General features: G+C 37.3%; 1 protein-coding gene across 1 annotated transcript in view; it reads right to left on the reverse strand.

Moving 5' to 3' along the window:
* Ube4B (Ubiquitination factor E4B) overlaps positions 1 to 17,302 on the reverse strand; it is a 418,857-nt gene that overhangs the window by 333,828 nt on the left and 67,727 nt on the right. Inside the window, exon 2 of the mRNA XM_090393738.1 lies at positions 12,978 to 13,395. Within this exon, the coding sequence (XP_090249864.1) occupies positions 12,978 to 13,395 (418 nt within the window). The remainder of the gene's footprint in view (positions 1 to 12,977; positions 13,396 to 17,302) is intronic.

Consider the following 17,302-nt stretch of genomic DNA (forward strand, 5'->3'; position numbering starts at 1 on the left):
GATTTTCTTTGGATCTTAGGGCAATCTCCTCTCATATTCCAGTTTTGTCTTCCTTACCACACTAGTCACTCTTCTGGCCTGTGTCTTATACTCTTCATGCATCTTCTCTTCTCCTGTCTCCTTATATCTCCTCCACAGCATTTTTTTCACATGCAATTCCTGTTTACTATTGTTTGTCATCCACTTTACTCCAAATTGTGTCCACTTATTCACTCATGGTATACAACTTACCATTGCTGCTAAGAAATACTCTTTCATAATTTCCCACGCACTAATGATATCCCGGCCTTCCAATTCCTCCCTCCATGAAACTTCCCCAAGTTGACGTCTTAGACTATTATAATCACCTGCCTTAGAATTCCACATACGTTCCTGTCTCTTTGAGACTCCTGCATGTCTATTCATTTTCCAAGTCAAAACCATATGGTCACTCTCTCTCCAACTGGTGGGAGAGATGTCATCTCAGTTATTATCAACTTTTCTGATGCTATAACCAAATCCAAAACTCTTGAACCTCTTGTTCCCTCTATTACATGTTGCCTAAGACATTTGTCCCTCAAGAATTCTAGAAATTCCATTCCCTTATTGCTACACGCATCTTCCTCTCCCCAGTTTATACTACTGTAGTTAAAATCTCCCATAACAATCATTCTTCTTGCACTTGCCAAAGTTGAGTATACCAAACTCAACTGTCTAAACATTTCCTGGTCCCCACCGTCTGTACTCCTAGGTCTGTAGCAACGCCCCACTAAATATTCTGTCTTGCCCACCTCTACCTCACACCATATGCTTTCAAAATCATTAGCGTCACTGCCTTCCAAAGTTTCCACTCTTAGAGGACATAGGTCGTCACTTATCATAAGCAGTACTCCACCACCACCATGCTTTCCCTTCCTCTCCTGCCGAAAAATGCTGTACCCAGCGACTTCTATTCCTGTTATTATATCCTCTTCTGTCAACCACGTCTCAGTGATCCCAATAATTTTTGGCCAGGCCGATGCTATCTGTGCCACCAATTTCTCTCCCTTATTCCGGATACTTCTGGCATTAATATATAGCATATAAATGCCGTTGTTTCTATACCCAGCATTATCCCCTCTAGACTCCACTGAGCTCAGTGCCCCCTTCTCCAAGTACCCATTCCCACAAGAGGCCACCCCTGCTACCATCCTCCCTGAGACACACAGACTTTTTCAGAACAGCAATCTCTCCAGATGCCTACGTCCTTCCTCATTCAAATGTAAGTGGTCTCTTGCATACAATTCCTCTCTCTGTCCTCAAATGCACTACAAGCATCCACATATTCTAGCTATTATGTCATTCAATATTACCGCTCTTCTGCTCAGTTCGTCATTATCATATCTAGGCAACACACACACTATCTTTCCTCTCTGTGTCTTCTTTCGTACCACCTCAAGCAAGAGCAAGAATCTCATATCTCTCACTGCCCTATTTACACCACCATTCAGGTCATTTGTTCCCACCATCACAATCATCTCATCCACCCTTTCACCTCTCTTAACTGACAAAGCCACCCTGTCTATCGTTCCTCCTGGCAAACACTCCTCACGCATCCTATCTTGAACACCACGGATCATTAAGTCCCCATACATTATACCTCTTACCATTCCCTCTCTCCTATTGTTTCCATATTCTCCTCTTCTTTCATTCCCATACCTCTCTCTCATTCCCTCTCTCCTACTGTTTCCATTTTCTCCTCTTCTAGCACTCCCATACCTCTCTCTCATTCCATTCTCTCCTCTTCTAGCACTGCCATACCTTTCTCTCATTCCGTCTCTCCTACTGTTTCCATTCTCTCCTCTTCTAGCACTTCCATACCCCTCTCTCCTGTTTCCATTCTCTTCTCTTTTATCATTCACAAATTTCTCTCCTCTCCTATCATTCCCAAAACTCTCTCTCTCCCCTACTCCAATTTGTCTTGCATTTATCTCTTCCATTCTTCTAATCTCATCTTTCATACTTATCATACTTCTCCCAAGACATTCCACCTCCTCTTTCAGCTCCTCTATCTCCCTCGGCAGGTCAGTCACTCTAAATCGAAATTCACTCTCCCAAACAAAACCATCTAAAATTTCACAGTCACTCATGCCTTCTACACTATCAACTATAATTTTCTCATTCACATTTTTTCTTCATTCTCTCCTATCCCACTACTCATCTTCCTGTATTCATTTCCCATACCTGGAGCAACAAGGTCGGTTATTGAGATATCTGCTGCATTTATTTCCTCCCACTGCCTGCACTTTAAACACACACGCACCCCATCCTCTCTCTCTCACAAGCCAGACATCCAATTCCCGAGACGCATACATGCTGCAAATACTGCATGCCACAAACTCCCTTATTGTATTACTTATAAGAGTGCCCAAATGGCGGAGGACTTGGCGACACTCCATTTGCGACTGCAGCTGAATCCGCCATCATTTGTTACTGCCGAGGGACTATAGCGTAATCGTTAATTATTCAAAATCAAAAATAAATAAATGCTAAATAAGTAAACAATTACAAGCAAAACAAAACATTAAGTACACTAAATAAAATGAAATTTTATAACATAAATTGAAAGCCAAATGGCTATTTTTTTGGCATCCTTAATAACAATTAAGAGGATACAAATCCCTTGTTGTTCAACTGCTAGTAAGCAAAACTCTAAGATCGAGAACTACGAATCTATGAGTTTCATATATATATACCGAAAAACTATCAGCGAATCCAAGAGTAAATGACCACTCGGTAGTACAACACCAAGGCAACTCGAAGCAAAGGTGGAGCAAGCTCCCTCACTATCCTTGATATTTTCTCATAATGTAAAAACACAGCCCCTAGGGGATGTAATACTGTAATTACATTATGAGGAGAGGTCACTACCCAGACCGGCTTCAACCTTTTTTGAGGTCTCATCAGTGAGTAGGTAGACCTGGAAGATAACAAGGTTTAAGTGAAAAGAACTTGCATACCTTTACTATATGAATGCCATAAAGGTGTGTTTGTATATTATGCATAAATTGAAAGCCAAATGGCTATTTTTCTGGCATCCTTAATAATAATTAAGGGGATACAAATCCCTTGTTGTTCAACTGCCAATAAGCAAAGATAGTGAGGGATCTTGCTCCACCTTTGCTTCGAGTTGCCTTGGTGTTGTACTACCAAGTGGTCATTTACACTTGGATTCGCCGATAGTTTTTCGGTGTGTGTATATATATATATATATATATATATATATATATATGAAACTCATAGATTCGTAGTTCTCGATCTTAGAGTTTTGCTTACTGGCAGTTGAACAACAAGGGATTTGTATCCCCTTAATTATTAAAATGAAATTTTATTTAGTGTATTTTATTTAGTCTGGAAACTAGTGATTTAAAATCACTAGTTTCCAGAGCACACAAATTCTGATCCTCTGAAGAATCTTTAAACCAGGAATTAGAATTAATCAAAAATACAGCCATCCTAAATGGATATAATCCTAAAACAACTCCAAAATATCATCAGTCACTTCTCCACACATCAAACCAGACAGGAAGAAGTCCATAGGATTCCCATACCTTACGTCAAAGGCATCTTCGAACGTCTTTCTAAAATTATGAAGAAATACAATTTTGACACTACTTACAAACCTATCAACCAAATTTACAACTTGTTACCTTCTCCTAAGGACAAACTCTCACCTTTGATGTTGCCTGGCATTTATAAGATTCCATGCTCATGCAAATTGTCTTACTTTGGACAGACAGGTAGGTCTGTTCAGAAACGCATCTGGGAACATCAAGACCACATTCACATTCGTCTTTTTAAACCACAGAAATCTGGCCTCTCTTAACATGGAATTGGAAATCCAAACCATAGGATCCATTGGGAAAAGTCTAAACTTTTACATAGATCTTTATATAAACTTGAACATTTATACAAAGAAAGTTCTGAAGCCCTACTACACAGACCAAACTTAAACTGCAACGACGTTCTTACAATTCCTAAAGTATGGGAAATTGTCATACAAAATTGTGTTAAATAATTTTTTTTACTTCTGTAACACGTTACGCACGTTTAATGAGTTTCTATTGTAATCATGCACCCTAACCATATGTTATTCCTATTATTGTTTTAAACTACTGTACTGATGATGTCCTAAGATACTTAGGATGAAATATTTACAATTAAATAATTTTTACTGTGGTTAATACGTGTGTTTCTTTTAATTAAGATAGATTAAAGGCTTATGCACTGTTCAAGTTGGAACAGTATTTATGGCTAGACTGTACAACAATACTGGCGTACTGATGAGTAATAGACTAAATTAGATTTCCTGAATACCCCTTGAGGATACATACAAAAAAAAAAAAAAGAAAAAAAAAAGAAAGAAAAAGAAATCTCACACTCACTAATCAGAATGGGATACACTATGCACACAAAATTCTGAAAAGGTGAATAGCTATCTTAGCTTAGGTAACTAAAACAACCTGAATTGAAAAATATTTGCATTTCAAATAGCAGTTTTTTTTTTTTTTTGTGTGAAAGCCTTTCTATTTATAATATACAGAAACATATGATGATTTAGAAAATAACAAATGTGCTTAGAAAATTTGTGTGTTACATGTGTGTGTGTATATTATTATTATTAATATTATATAGGCCTCCATGCAGTCCAAAGATTCATTGCAGGAAACATAAGGAGATTGGTTCGAGGTTATATTGTGAGTGGCCATGTAATTTAGTGCCCGTGTAAAATGAGTGATTTTTTATCTGTTATATTGTGTTTTTACCATAGAAAATTTGTGTATTATAGTGCATTAGTGTAGATTTTCTTATTTTTAGAGTATTTAGTATCATTATAACATTTTTATTGTGATATTGTTTGCATGGCACCAACGCAACAAACAATGGCAGCAAAGACCATGTTGCCTGATGATTTGAACTTGTGGGATTTTATTCAGTGCAGTGTGTGTGTGTGCATGTGTGTGTGAAATGTATTCGTCAGAAAATGAAAATATATGTGGAAGGAAATCGAAACTGGAGAAAGAGTATGTATCAAGTGTTTCAAAAGTAAATGTCTGTTAGGTAACGAGAGCATAACAAATACCAACAGGAAGATGGAAAATGATGTTATTAATGTCAAGAGTGTGGCAGTGGAAACAGAGGAGAACAAAATGGATATAATACACAAATTGCACACTTAAATGTTATCCTTCATAGGACAAAGCTCGAAACTGAAAAACTGCAGAAGTGGCAAGAGTTAAGCGGGGCTGAAAAAAGCAGGTGATCTGAAGGAATAATAAAGACCAAACAAACAAATAAGAAAAACAAGTTAAAGATAAAATTATGTATGGAGACTCAATGATCAGGGGAGTACTTAATAAAAAGTGTGACAAAATCGTGTTTCTCCGGGTGCAAAAAAAAATTCACAATATTAGCCATACCATCCAGATGCAAAAACAGTAAGTCGAATGAAATTATTGTTTTGGTTGGTAAAAATTATGTGAGAGGCAAGAAGTATTCTATGACAGATGATGTAAAGGAGTTGTTAGAAGAGGCAAAACTGAAGAGTGAGAAGGTGAAGATTGTAAGTCTTCTATCATGTTATGATAGACGAACTGAGGAGGAGGGCACTGATAGCCAATGGGTCTATTAGTATATTGTGCAAAAGGAAGGATATAGAATTTGTGGATCTGTGGTCTCTGTTTGACAGAAAGAAGGATTTGCACAATGCTGATGGACTGCATCTAAATAGTTTTGGTGTTAGTGTCTAGAGAGAGTTTTGTTCACCAAACATGCTGATGTGCAAATTCAGGGAAACTTAAACAATTAGGGTGGAAGCAAGGGAGTTTATGTGAAGGCACCCATGAAGCATGTGATGCGAGAATGACCAAGTGAGGAATCTAGAACTCTCAAGCAAAAATATTGAATAAGGTAGTCACAGTGCAGAAAATAAAGGTGAGTGGGGGACTAAAGGGATGTTGCAGTTTCTATATGCTAATGCCAGAAGTATCAGGAACAAGAGGGAGGAGTCTTTGGCACTGGTTAGTGCAACCTCGCCAGAAGTTATAAGAATTAGTGAGACTTGGCTAACATTAGTACAATGAGTACAGGTCAAGTGATTATTATGGGGGACTTCAACTATGGAGATAGACTGGAAGGAAGAAAGATCACATGGCAGGAAGGAAATAGAATTCATACACATGCTAAGAGATAATTACTTAAGGCAGCATATGATGGAGGGGACTAGGGAAAGGGGAACTATTGGACCTGATCATAGATCAGAAGAGCAATCCATAACCAAGGTGACAACATTACTTCCAATTGGTGAAAGTGACCATGTGGGTCTTGACTTGGGAGATTGTAAAACATAAGAAATATTCTATCAATAAGAGATATTTATGGAACTATAAGGCAACTGATTATGACATGCTTAGAAAAAAGCTTAAATCTGTACTACAGCGTAAAACACTAGAGGGTAAGGATGTTAGTAGTGCATGGGATATAGTTAAGGGAAACCTAACTATATCCCATGCACTAGAGGATGGTATGCTAAATTGTAAACCCAAAGAAAGGAGGATTAATCAAGTAGCAGTCAGATGAATGAGTAATATCATTAACCTCCCTACTGGCCGAGGTGGATGAAATAGTGAGATCAAATTGCACTTCTTATCCATATTATTCAACAGGTGTTAAAGAATCATATCCAGATTTAGCTGGACATCTATAGACCATGGCCAGTTGGGGGAGGGGGTTAAGCATAAGTTGTAGGAAAAGAAAATGTTGTGGAGGGTATATAAGGAGAAAGGTAACCAACAAACTCACGAACAGTACAAGGGTGAAGCAAGAAGGGTAAGGAAGCCAAAATCAGATTACAAGAAGAAACTAGCCGTGCAGGCCAAAAGAAATCCGAAAGAGTTCTTTCATCATGTGGCAAGTTAGAGGAAGAATGACTATGGAAGATTAACTTTAATGAGTGATAATAATCATGAAGAGACAGAAGTGGATAAAATAGTTCAGTTACTGATTGACCACTTTGCAAGGGTATATCATCTTAGGGAGATTACTGCTTTAATCTAGCTGACAGACTCTGATGTGGGAACAGAGGAGGAAGAATTGGAGGTTCTTAGGATAGTGCAGAATCATAATATAAATACTGCTGTGGGATTAGATGGGATATCAGCTATGATTTTGCAAGAATGTGCAAGGGAACCGGCAAAGCCTTTGACAAGGCGCTTTTAGTCACAGCTCTGGTAGAGTTCCCTTGTAACTCTACCAGAGTTCTACCAAGGGAGTGGAAGAGGAGAAAATAATTCCTTTACATAAGGGAGGTTCTTATTATAGGCAAATCAGTATCTCAGGCGTGGTGGTAAAAGTACTAGAAAAATTGTTAAAAAAGAGAATTCAAGTAGGTATTCAAGTAGCCAGACCCGACTTGCCATAGCAAAAGTACCGGAAAGTTTCAATTTTTTTCCAATTGATCCTGTGTGCAGGATCAATTGGAAAAAAACAAAAGTACTGCACAGAAGCTTATACAAGTCAGAGAGGTTGTTGCTGGAATCAACAGAAGCCTTAACACATACTCCAAACCTCAACAAGTATGGCTGTATAAATCTACCAATGATTTGGGAGACAGTCATCCTAAGACCAAATTATTTTTTTTTTTTTTTTTTCAAAACTTTGGACTACAATTTTTCAAAACTTTCAAAGACTACTAATTGGACTAGTATTTTTCAAAACTTCAGACTACTGTTATTTTATTTTATTTTTATATTTATTTATTTTTTTTATTATTATTATTATTATTATTTTTTTAACTTAGATGGCGCCTAATTAGGACTTTAGTCTTGTGTTGCACGCTGCAATTACTTATACTAGTCCAACTGTTACACCAGATTGTGGTTGTCTCGCTGTTGTAACAAACTTTGTTTGTGTGCTCCGAAGATGCTGATATAATACCAGCGAAATATTAGCTTTTAAGTTAATAAATAGTTATTTTCTTATCAAGTTGTGTTCGCATCAATACCGTTAAAATCCAATTCAACATGTGTGACGAACACATAAGCCTTTCCACATGTTTACGTCCTTCAGAAATTTGTAACTTTTGTCAAAAATGTATTGTAATTTAATTTGAACAAAATTTATAGCACATTTTTTGTGTAATATAATTTATTAGTTGCTGGCAATAAATTTATGTCTACATTTAGCTGTAGTCATGAAAATTTTTTCATATACAGGTAAAAAAGTAGTTCAATTTTAGCCTTCGGACACCAAGGTATGTGGGATATCTGTGTTGGCTGTGCAGCAATATATTTTGTATTGCTACATAGCTTTTGTTGGAATTTGTTTCCGACTACAAAGCATTTCAACTTCTTCTTTCCACATACACAAACCAAATTCCTCCAAAAAAGAAAGGTAATGCATTTGGGACTGAGGACACTGCAAACAGAGTATTAACTGTTGCTTACTATAAGTGGTTAATGAAGTTAAACACATTGCTAAAGTGAATGAGTCATCACGTAGGATAACTGCAATGTTCAAGAGAACACTAATTTGTTGAATAATAAAATTATTCTTGTACTGCACAAGGCTTTGATAGCACCACATCTCGACCACCAAGCTCAGATATGGTCATCTGGATTCAATGGAGATGAAGATACAGTCAAGAATCTAAAAAAGGGGGCAGAGGGGAAGATAACCAAGATAGTATCTACATTATGGAATTGCACAATCACAATGAGAATGTGTAGACAGATTTTCACTTGGTTATAAATTGAATTAAAGATGCCGAGAAATTATATTCTTGGCCACTTATATATTTCTGTTACCTAAGTATAAGGAATTGTGTGAAGTTTCTTCATGACTAGGCTACCTGTATATACAGAAGCTAATGACTTCACAAAGCAGATCCTTTCAGGTGTGTATAATGCTATGCATTATGGGAAGGGACACTACCCAGACCGGTTTTGACCTTTATTGAGGTCTCATCAGTGGAAGCCAGACTAAGAAGATATACAAAGGGTGAAGTAATGCAGAAGCCATATATATCTCATATACAAGTAGTGATTATACACACCTGGGTAGGTGTGTTGGGATATTAAGACAATTAATGTGAAATCATTAGATTCTATATACAAGTAGCCTAGTCAGGAAGATACTTCACATGCAAACTTAGTCCCTTGGATAAAGGATTAAACAAGAATATAATTTTTTTTGTATCTTTAATTTAAGAGAATGTGCTTTTCAAAGCTTGAATAATAGAAGAAAAATGATAGAAACATAAGTTGGTAAGGGTATCTTACAGCATAGACACATGGAATTGTGTTAGGATGGAGATCCAGGTCCATCTCATGATGTGTGTGTGGAACAAACTACCAATGAATGTAGTGATTACATCTTCAACAAATCTTTTCAAATTACATCTTCAACAAAGATGTGATAAATATTTCAGCACTGTGGAACCTGGAAGCATGCCTCCTTCACTGAGCCCTTGACTACCTAGAGGAGTATGTATAATTATTATTATGATGATGATTCAGGCTTCTACAGAGTCAAAAGATTCATTGTGGGACACCTATCCTAGAAAACACAGTCTATCATACTGATCCTTAAACTATTGACTGTTCAAGCTCTCACCACTCTATCAGGCAATGCATTCCACGGTTCAACCACCCTTCATGAAAAGAAACCACTCCTCACTCTCTTGCCCAAAGCTTCCTTTCGTAACTTCCAGGGATGGCTCCTTGTCCTCATTCCTTCCCTCTGTTCTACCAAGCAAAAGAATCCCCAGTGTCAACCCTGTAACCACCTCTCAACAGTTTAAAAGTCTCAATCACATCACATCACCTTCTTCTATCTACCAAACTTTGCAGTTCAACATTTCTTCAACCTGTCTTCATAACTAACATTGTGCAGTCCTGATACCATCTTTGTTATCTGCCTCTGCATCCTTTCCACAGTTAATTTATCCCTTTCAAATCCTAGGGACAATTTCGAAAACAATAGTCCAAGTGTGGTCTAATCAAGATTTTATAATGGAATAACAACTCGTATCACTGCAGGTCAGCATCCTTCTCAGTACTGCAGCAATCCTCTGCAGTACTGAGAAGTAACCTCTGGGTTACCTTCACCCAGAGGATTGCAGCAATATGTTCCCTGAATTTCAGGATTCTATCAATCATCACCTCCAGATCTCTTGCCTCCCCTACTTCCTCCAGTATAGATCCTCCAACAGAGTATGCAGCTGCCCATCGAAGTATCCCAAACTTCAAGATGTTACATTTTGCTGCATTAAATTGACACCCCCCATTCATTTGCTCATCTGTCCAGTTTATTCAAATCTTCTTGCAGAGCTACCACATCTGCACTATTAATAATAACCCTTCCAGCTTCACATCATCTGCAAACAACTGAATATCCCCTTGCAATCCACTGACAATGTTATTGATATAAGTGTTAAACAATACAGGTCCCAGTACTGAGCCCTAGGTGGACCTCTCTTATAATCTTGTGTCTCCTCGATATTACCCCCCCATCCCAATACACAACTGTTTGATACCTATCAGAGAAATAAGAAATAAGACAGAACTGGGTTTTACTAGCGTTGAAGTTGATGAGGTTATATGAGCCCCACTGGAGGTCCAAATTAAGGGAAGTTGTGGTTGATGTTCTGTGGGTTGAAGTGAGTTGTGTAGGGTAAGGTTCATCAAATGAAAGGGAGGAGTGCAATGTGCTGCCATCTGCAAAACTGTGTATTGGGTTGAAGGTCAACTGAAGTAGGTCATTGATATACAGAAGGAGGAGGGTCGGTGAGAGAACTGAACCTTGTGGGACCCCAGCATTAGTTGGATGGTGAGAGAATAGGGAGCCATCTACCATCTACCATCACACACACACACACACACACACACACACACACACACACAGTGTGTGTCCAGACAGAAAGCTGGCAATCCATCTGCAGAAGTCCCAAGACAGTCCAAATGATGGAAGTTTGCTTAAGTAAGCCTTTGTGCCAGACCCAGTCAAATGCTTTAGAGATATCAAGTGCAACTACTTGGGATTCAGCAAATTTTTCCATGGCATTTGTCCAGAGATGGGTGATATATGAGAGCAAGTCACCTGTTGATCGGCATCGACAGAATCCATAATGACGGAATCCTTGAAGGTCGTACCTTCAAGGTACTGGCCACATAGCTAAAAAATTCCTTAGAATTTTCTTTGGATCTCAGGGCCAATCTCTTCTCATATTCCAGTTTTGCCTTCCTTACCATATTAGTTACTCTCCTGGCCTGAGTCATATTCTTCATGCATCTGCTCTCCACCACTCTCCTGATATCTCTTCCATGACCTCTTTTTAACCTGCACTTTCTGTTTGATATTGTTTATCATCCACTTTACACCAAATTGTGTTCTCTTCTTCACTCATGGTATACAGCTTACTATTGCTGCTAATAAATATTCCTTCACAAGTTTCTAAGCAATAATGATATCTTGCCCTTCCAGTTCCTCCCTCCATGGAACTGCCCCGAGTTGATATCTAAGACTATTAAAATCACCTGCCATATAATCCCACATACATTCCTTTCTCTTTGATACTACTGCATATCTATTCATCTTCCGAGTCAAAAACCACAAGGTCATCCTCTCCAACTGGGGACAAAGATGCCATCTCAGTTATAATCAACTCTTCTGATGCTATGACTAAATCCAAAACTCTTGAACGTCGTGTTCCTTCTACATGTTGCCTACGACATTTGTCCCTTAAGAATTCTAGAAATTCCATTCCCTTACTACTACATGCAGTTTCCTCTTCATAATTTATACTGTTAAAATCTTCCATAACAATCATTCTTCTTGCACTTGCCAAGCTCAACTGCCTAAACATCTCCTCTCCTCTCCCTCTATGCTCCCTGGCTTGTAGCATCAGCCCACTAAATATCCTGTCCTGCCTACCCACTTCTACCTCAACACCATATGCTTTCAAAACCATTAGTACCACTGCCCTCCAAATCCTCCACTCTGTGAGGACATAAGTCATCACTTACCATAAGCAGTACTCTGCCAACACCACCACCACATACTCCCTTCCTATCCTGTCGAAAAATGCTGTACACTGCTACTTCTATTCCTGTTAGTATATCATCCTCCGTCAACCACATCTCAGAGATACCAATAATCTTTGGACCAGTGATGCATCAGCACCACCAATAATACTAAACAAATGCTATCAACAGCCACTGTCTGACCACTTCCACAAATGAACTCTATGTATGCTTTGTTTTAAGGTTTCATAAAATTCAATAGCACACTATATTACCATATAGCATAACACAGATGAATTATGCTTATTTTCATCCACATGACAACAAAGTGCATGAAACAGAAGTTTGTGCACAAAATTTAATTTAAATGCCTGAGAATTTGTGCCTCTTCTTTAAAGTGCTACCTATTTCAAATATTACTATTTCTTTAAAGATAAAATAAACAAAATATATAGATAAACTGATATTTTGGTTACTGCATCTGCTATAATAATAAAATGATTTGATAGCATTTCAAATATAACCATTAATGTGCTCCTCAGAAATGTTTGAAATGATGCAAAAATATAAATTTTACAAACATGCTAACAAAACTAAACTGCGAATGTGATAATACACATTTCAGCTGCAAGTTTCTGGAATAAACTCAATGAAAATGTGTCAAATAAATAAAGTACTTTTTTCCCCTTTAAAAACATGCAGGAATCAATTTTTAGCAGCTACATTAAAAAAAAAAAAAAACATTATGGAGTTCAGAAATATTTTTGGCCCCACTAAGAAATATTCAGCTGCCTGAGCCATATTTATCAGATTTGAAATTTTTCTATTTCTGTATTTAAAGTAATTACAAATAATTACTATTATAAACAAGTGTACATTATCAATATAAATTAAACATCAAAAATCACAACCATGAAATGTTATTTCAAAAATTGTAACCTTTAGTTTCATCTGCAGAATCTGTAGATTTTTCCACTGAATTACTAGAAAATATCTTAGAACTTTCTTCCAGATCTGAAACAGAAGTTGTCCATGGTAAATCAGTTTTGTCCATTTCTCCATACTCCATTCTGGTAGCATAAGATGAGTTATTACAGACTTCACTAGATGGATGGGGAGAATCTCTCAGTTCATCTCTAGAAGTTGAGGAATATGGTGGAACTGTAGATGGTGGTGGTGACTGGAATGCTGTTGGGCAAGTTACAGGTACAGATGATGGTGCTGAAACTGCTGCTACCACAGAAGTTGATGATTTACTTTCTTGAGGTTCATCACTCTGTCCTGATGGGCTGTCATCTTTGGAAGAAGAACCTCTTGATCCTAATCCTTCTAATCGAGCCAAGCGTTTCTTTCTTAGCTGTATGTATATATATATATATATTTAAACAAAATCTATTTATATTCTTCTTACATACCAGTTCCATAACAAAGAAATATTTGTGTGCATACAAGTTATATGACATCCATCATCCTTTTGGAGGCACTTTTTCAAAACAATAAGATATTATTAGTATGGTGATTTCAATGTTTTGATAAGAGGCAAAACTAAAAGTAATGGATGGATCAATTTTCAGATTTCTAATCAGGTAGGGATTCAATGCTCAGATATTAAGTAAAATTGCAAATAATGGACACCTAAACAAGCAACTTTTGGATGTTTGGATGGCATTTAGAAAGATCACATAAAAGGTCAGATGTCATTTAACTTCCCATGCTTATATGCAAGTTAGCGAAATGCATATTTTGCTAACTTGCATCTTTTTATACAGATGCACATTAGCAAAAAACAAAGTACAGTATAACATTTTGAAATCTTGAGCAAATTGCAAAGAAATTCCATTATATTAAGAACTATTAAGGCATTTCAATAAATTACAAATATTTTAGAGAAATGAAAGATTCAATTTTCATAATAGTGGATTAGAAGTTTATGATATTTCATATGCTACTCAGAGAGAAGGGAATCCATAGAAATTTGAAAAACAGTATTACATAATTTATGGACAAACCTCAAAGGCAAATATCTACTAATGGGATATGGATATTCTTCCAGAAATGGCCAAGAAGAATATTTACAAGAATATATAATGGCTGACTGCTGAAAGAAATATGATATCTACTAGAAGAATATATATTAAAAATGGTAATAATCACATTCTAAAAAGTAAAGTAAGTTATACTTAACAAGAAATTATCTTCTTGTCATTTTCATCTTTACTTTACTCAAACAACAAACAGTATGCACATAAAATATCTTCAAAACTAGGTTACTTGTATACAGAGCTGTTGACTTCATAAGTTGTGCTCATTATCCCCTAAACCAGTGTTTCTCAAACTTCAGATATCTGCATACCCTTCTTAAATTTTCATTATTACCAAGTACCCCTAATTAATTAATTAATTAAAATAAATTCATTAATTAAAAATAAATTAATTAAAATTAATACACTAATTTAAAATATTAATTAAAATTAATACACTAATTTAAAATATTAATTAAAATTAAATATCTATTTTATTTGAATTTATATGTTCATGTAAACAAAAAATATGATTTATTTTTAAATTCTGGTTCTCTAGAGATGTCAGACAAACACTCATCATAATTCAAAAGCTAAAAAAAAAATACTGTATTTACTCGAATATAACTAACTTTTTTCCCAAAATTAAAGCTAAAAAATCGGGTTGCGAAATACATGCAGGAATTTTCGGAAACTAAAGTTTTCAGAAAAAAAATGAAAATGGTGTGACTTACCAAGAAGCTCCTACTCACTATCACTACTTTTGGCATCGAGAACAGTTTCTGTGTGCATCGTCAAAGTCATCTACCCAAATAACATCATCTTCTTTCCCATTATTTCAAGCAAAAATTACCAGTAATTTACAAGACTTCAGATATGTAGAGCAGCGAAGAATTATTATTATTATTATTATTATTATTATTATTATTATTATTATTATTGTTCCGGGCAACCCCAAGGAGTCGACAGACTCATTGAGGGAGGCCATAACATCCATGTCAAGAACAACTATTCGACATTCACACAGTATCTATCATACATTGCCTTGAACTCATTCACGGTCGTAGCACCCACAACAGACTCTGGAAGCTTACTCCACTCATTCACCACTCTCCAAGTAACACACCTAGCTCTAACACCCTTGTCAACCATGCTCTTGCCCATGCATGGCCGCTAGTCCTCCCACCACCAGTCATATTTTCAAAAATATCTTCTGGATCAATCTTATAGAACCCCTTCAGTAATTTGAATGTCTCAATCATATCACCCCTCCTTCGCCTATCGTCCAATCTCTGCAACCCACAAATCTTAAACCTATTCTCATAAGGTTCATTCCACAGACCTGCTATCATCTTGGTCACTCGTCTCTGGATCCTCTCCACTTCCTCCCCATCACAAAGAAACCCTGGTGCCCATAACTGGGCACAGTAGTCCAGATGGGGTCTTATCAAGGCTCGATACAGAGGAACAACAACTTGTTTGTCTCTGCATGTTAAAGTATTTTTCAGAAGCCAAGTAATTTGATGAGCTGATTTAGTCACTTTTGCACTGTGCCTCCTAAACTTCAATTCCCTATCCACCAACACTCCCAAATCCCTGGCCTCATCAATCTCCTGGAGTACGGTTCCACCAATGTGATATACTGCTGCTATTCTTTTCACCCCAAAGTGCATAACCTTACACTTTGCACATTAAATTGACATCCATTCTTCTTAGCCAGGTCCTCCAAACTATCCAAATCATCCTGTAAAATTTTGAAATCCTGTGCACTCACAATTGCTCTACCCAACTTTGCATCATCAGCAAACAAGTGAACACTTCCTCTCAAATCCTTTCCTATATCATTGAAGAACAAATTGAAAAGCAGTGGTCCAAGAACAGAGCTCTGCGGCACACCACTAGTCACAAGCCGTCTTTTAGACTCCATTCCTGAATAAACCACTCTCTGGTATCTCTCCTTCAACTACCCTCCCATCCATCTCACCAACACTATATCTATCCCCATCTGCTTCAGTTTACTGATTAGGGTTCCATGTGGTATCCTGTCAAAGGACTTGGCAAGGTCCAGTAGTATCACTGTAACCCATTACCCCTATCCAGTTCAGACGTCACTGTGTTATAAAACGTGAGCAAGTTACTGAGGCATGATCTACCCTTCACAAAACCATGTTGTCCCCCATACAATATCCCATTTTCATCTATCCAATCCTGTATTCTTTTCTTGACTAATTTCTCTAAGAACAGACAATGATTGCTGATATGCTAATTGGTCGGTAATTTACAACAGCAGTCTTGGAACCACCTTTATGCAGTGGAACTATTTTCCCCTCTTTCCACCCCCGCGGAACTAACCCAGACTCGAGACTCAAATTCAACAAAATGGTCAAGAGTACTGACAATTCTTTAGCTGCTTCTCGTACGACACGAGCTGGAATACCACCCAATCCCACGGATGTATTGACATTGAGGTTATGCAATAGACTACTCACCTCCACTTCATTAACCACAATTCCCGTATAATCTACTGGTTTATTCGTTTCTGCAATGTCACCACCTGGATGATATACTTTTGCAAAGTGCTCACTCAGTAACTCAACTATCTCAACTGATTCAGTTACCTCCCTACCATCGGCATTCTTTAAAATCAATCTGCCATGTACATTTTTCCTTTTACTTGCTACATATCTAAAAAACTGTTTAGGATTCTCTTTAGCCTGCATGGCCAATGTTCTTTCGTAATCCTTTTTTGCTTTTCTTACCACACTCGTCACCCTTCTGGCCTGCGCTTTATACCGTTCATGTGCCTGCCGGTCACCCTTCTCCTTAAATTCCCTCCATAGTTGTTTCTTTTTTTGCAACTCAAGCTTAATGGTGTTATTCATCCATTTAACCTCTACTTGATTTATTATTCGGACTCTAGGTATACAGTCAGCCATTGCTTCATGCAAGCACTTCTTAACTACCTCCCATGCACTATCAACTTCTAGTCCTTGCAGTTGTACATGCCATGGCACTGAACCAATCAAACTCCTAAGCTTGTCATACTTTCCAGCCCAATAATTCCACATGTACCCTGTCTTAATTGAAAATTCCACACCTTTAACCACCTCCCAAGTCAAGACCCTATGATCACTCTCACCAGTTGGTGGCAATGTGGTAATATTTGTTACAGCCAAATCCTCAGAGGTAATTACTAGGTCAAGCACTCTCTGACCCCTAGTATTTTCCATTACATGCTGTCGC

Source organism: Typopeltis vanoorti, chromosome 1, assembly GCF_054136105.1.
Source record: "Typopeltis vanoorti isolate ZY-2024b chromosome 1, IOZ_Tvanoo_1.0, whole genome shotgun sequence".
NCBI classification, from domain to species: domain Eukaryota; kingdom Metazoa; phylum Arthropoda; class Arachnida; order Uropygi; family Thelyphonidae; genus Typopeltis; species Typopeltis vanoorti.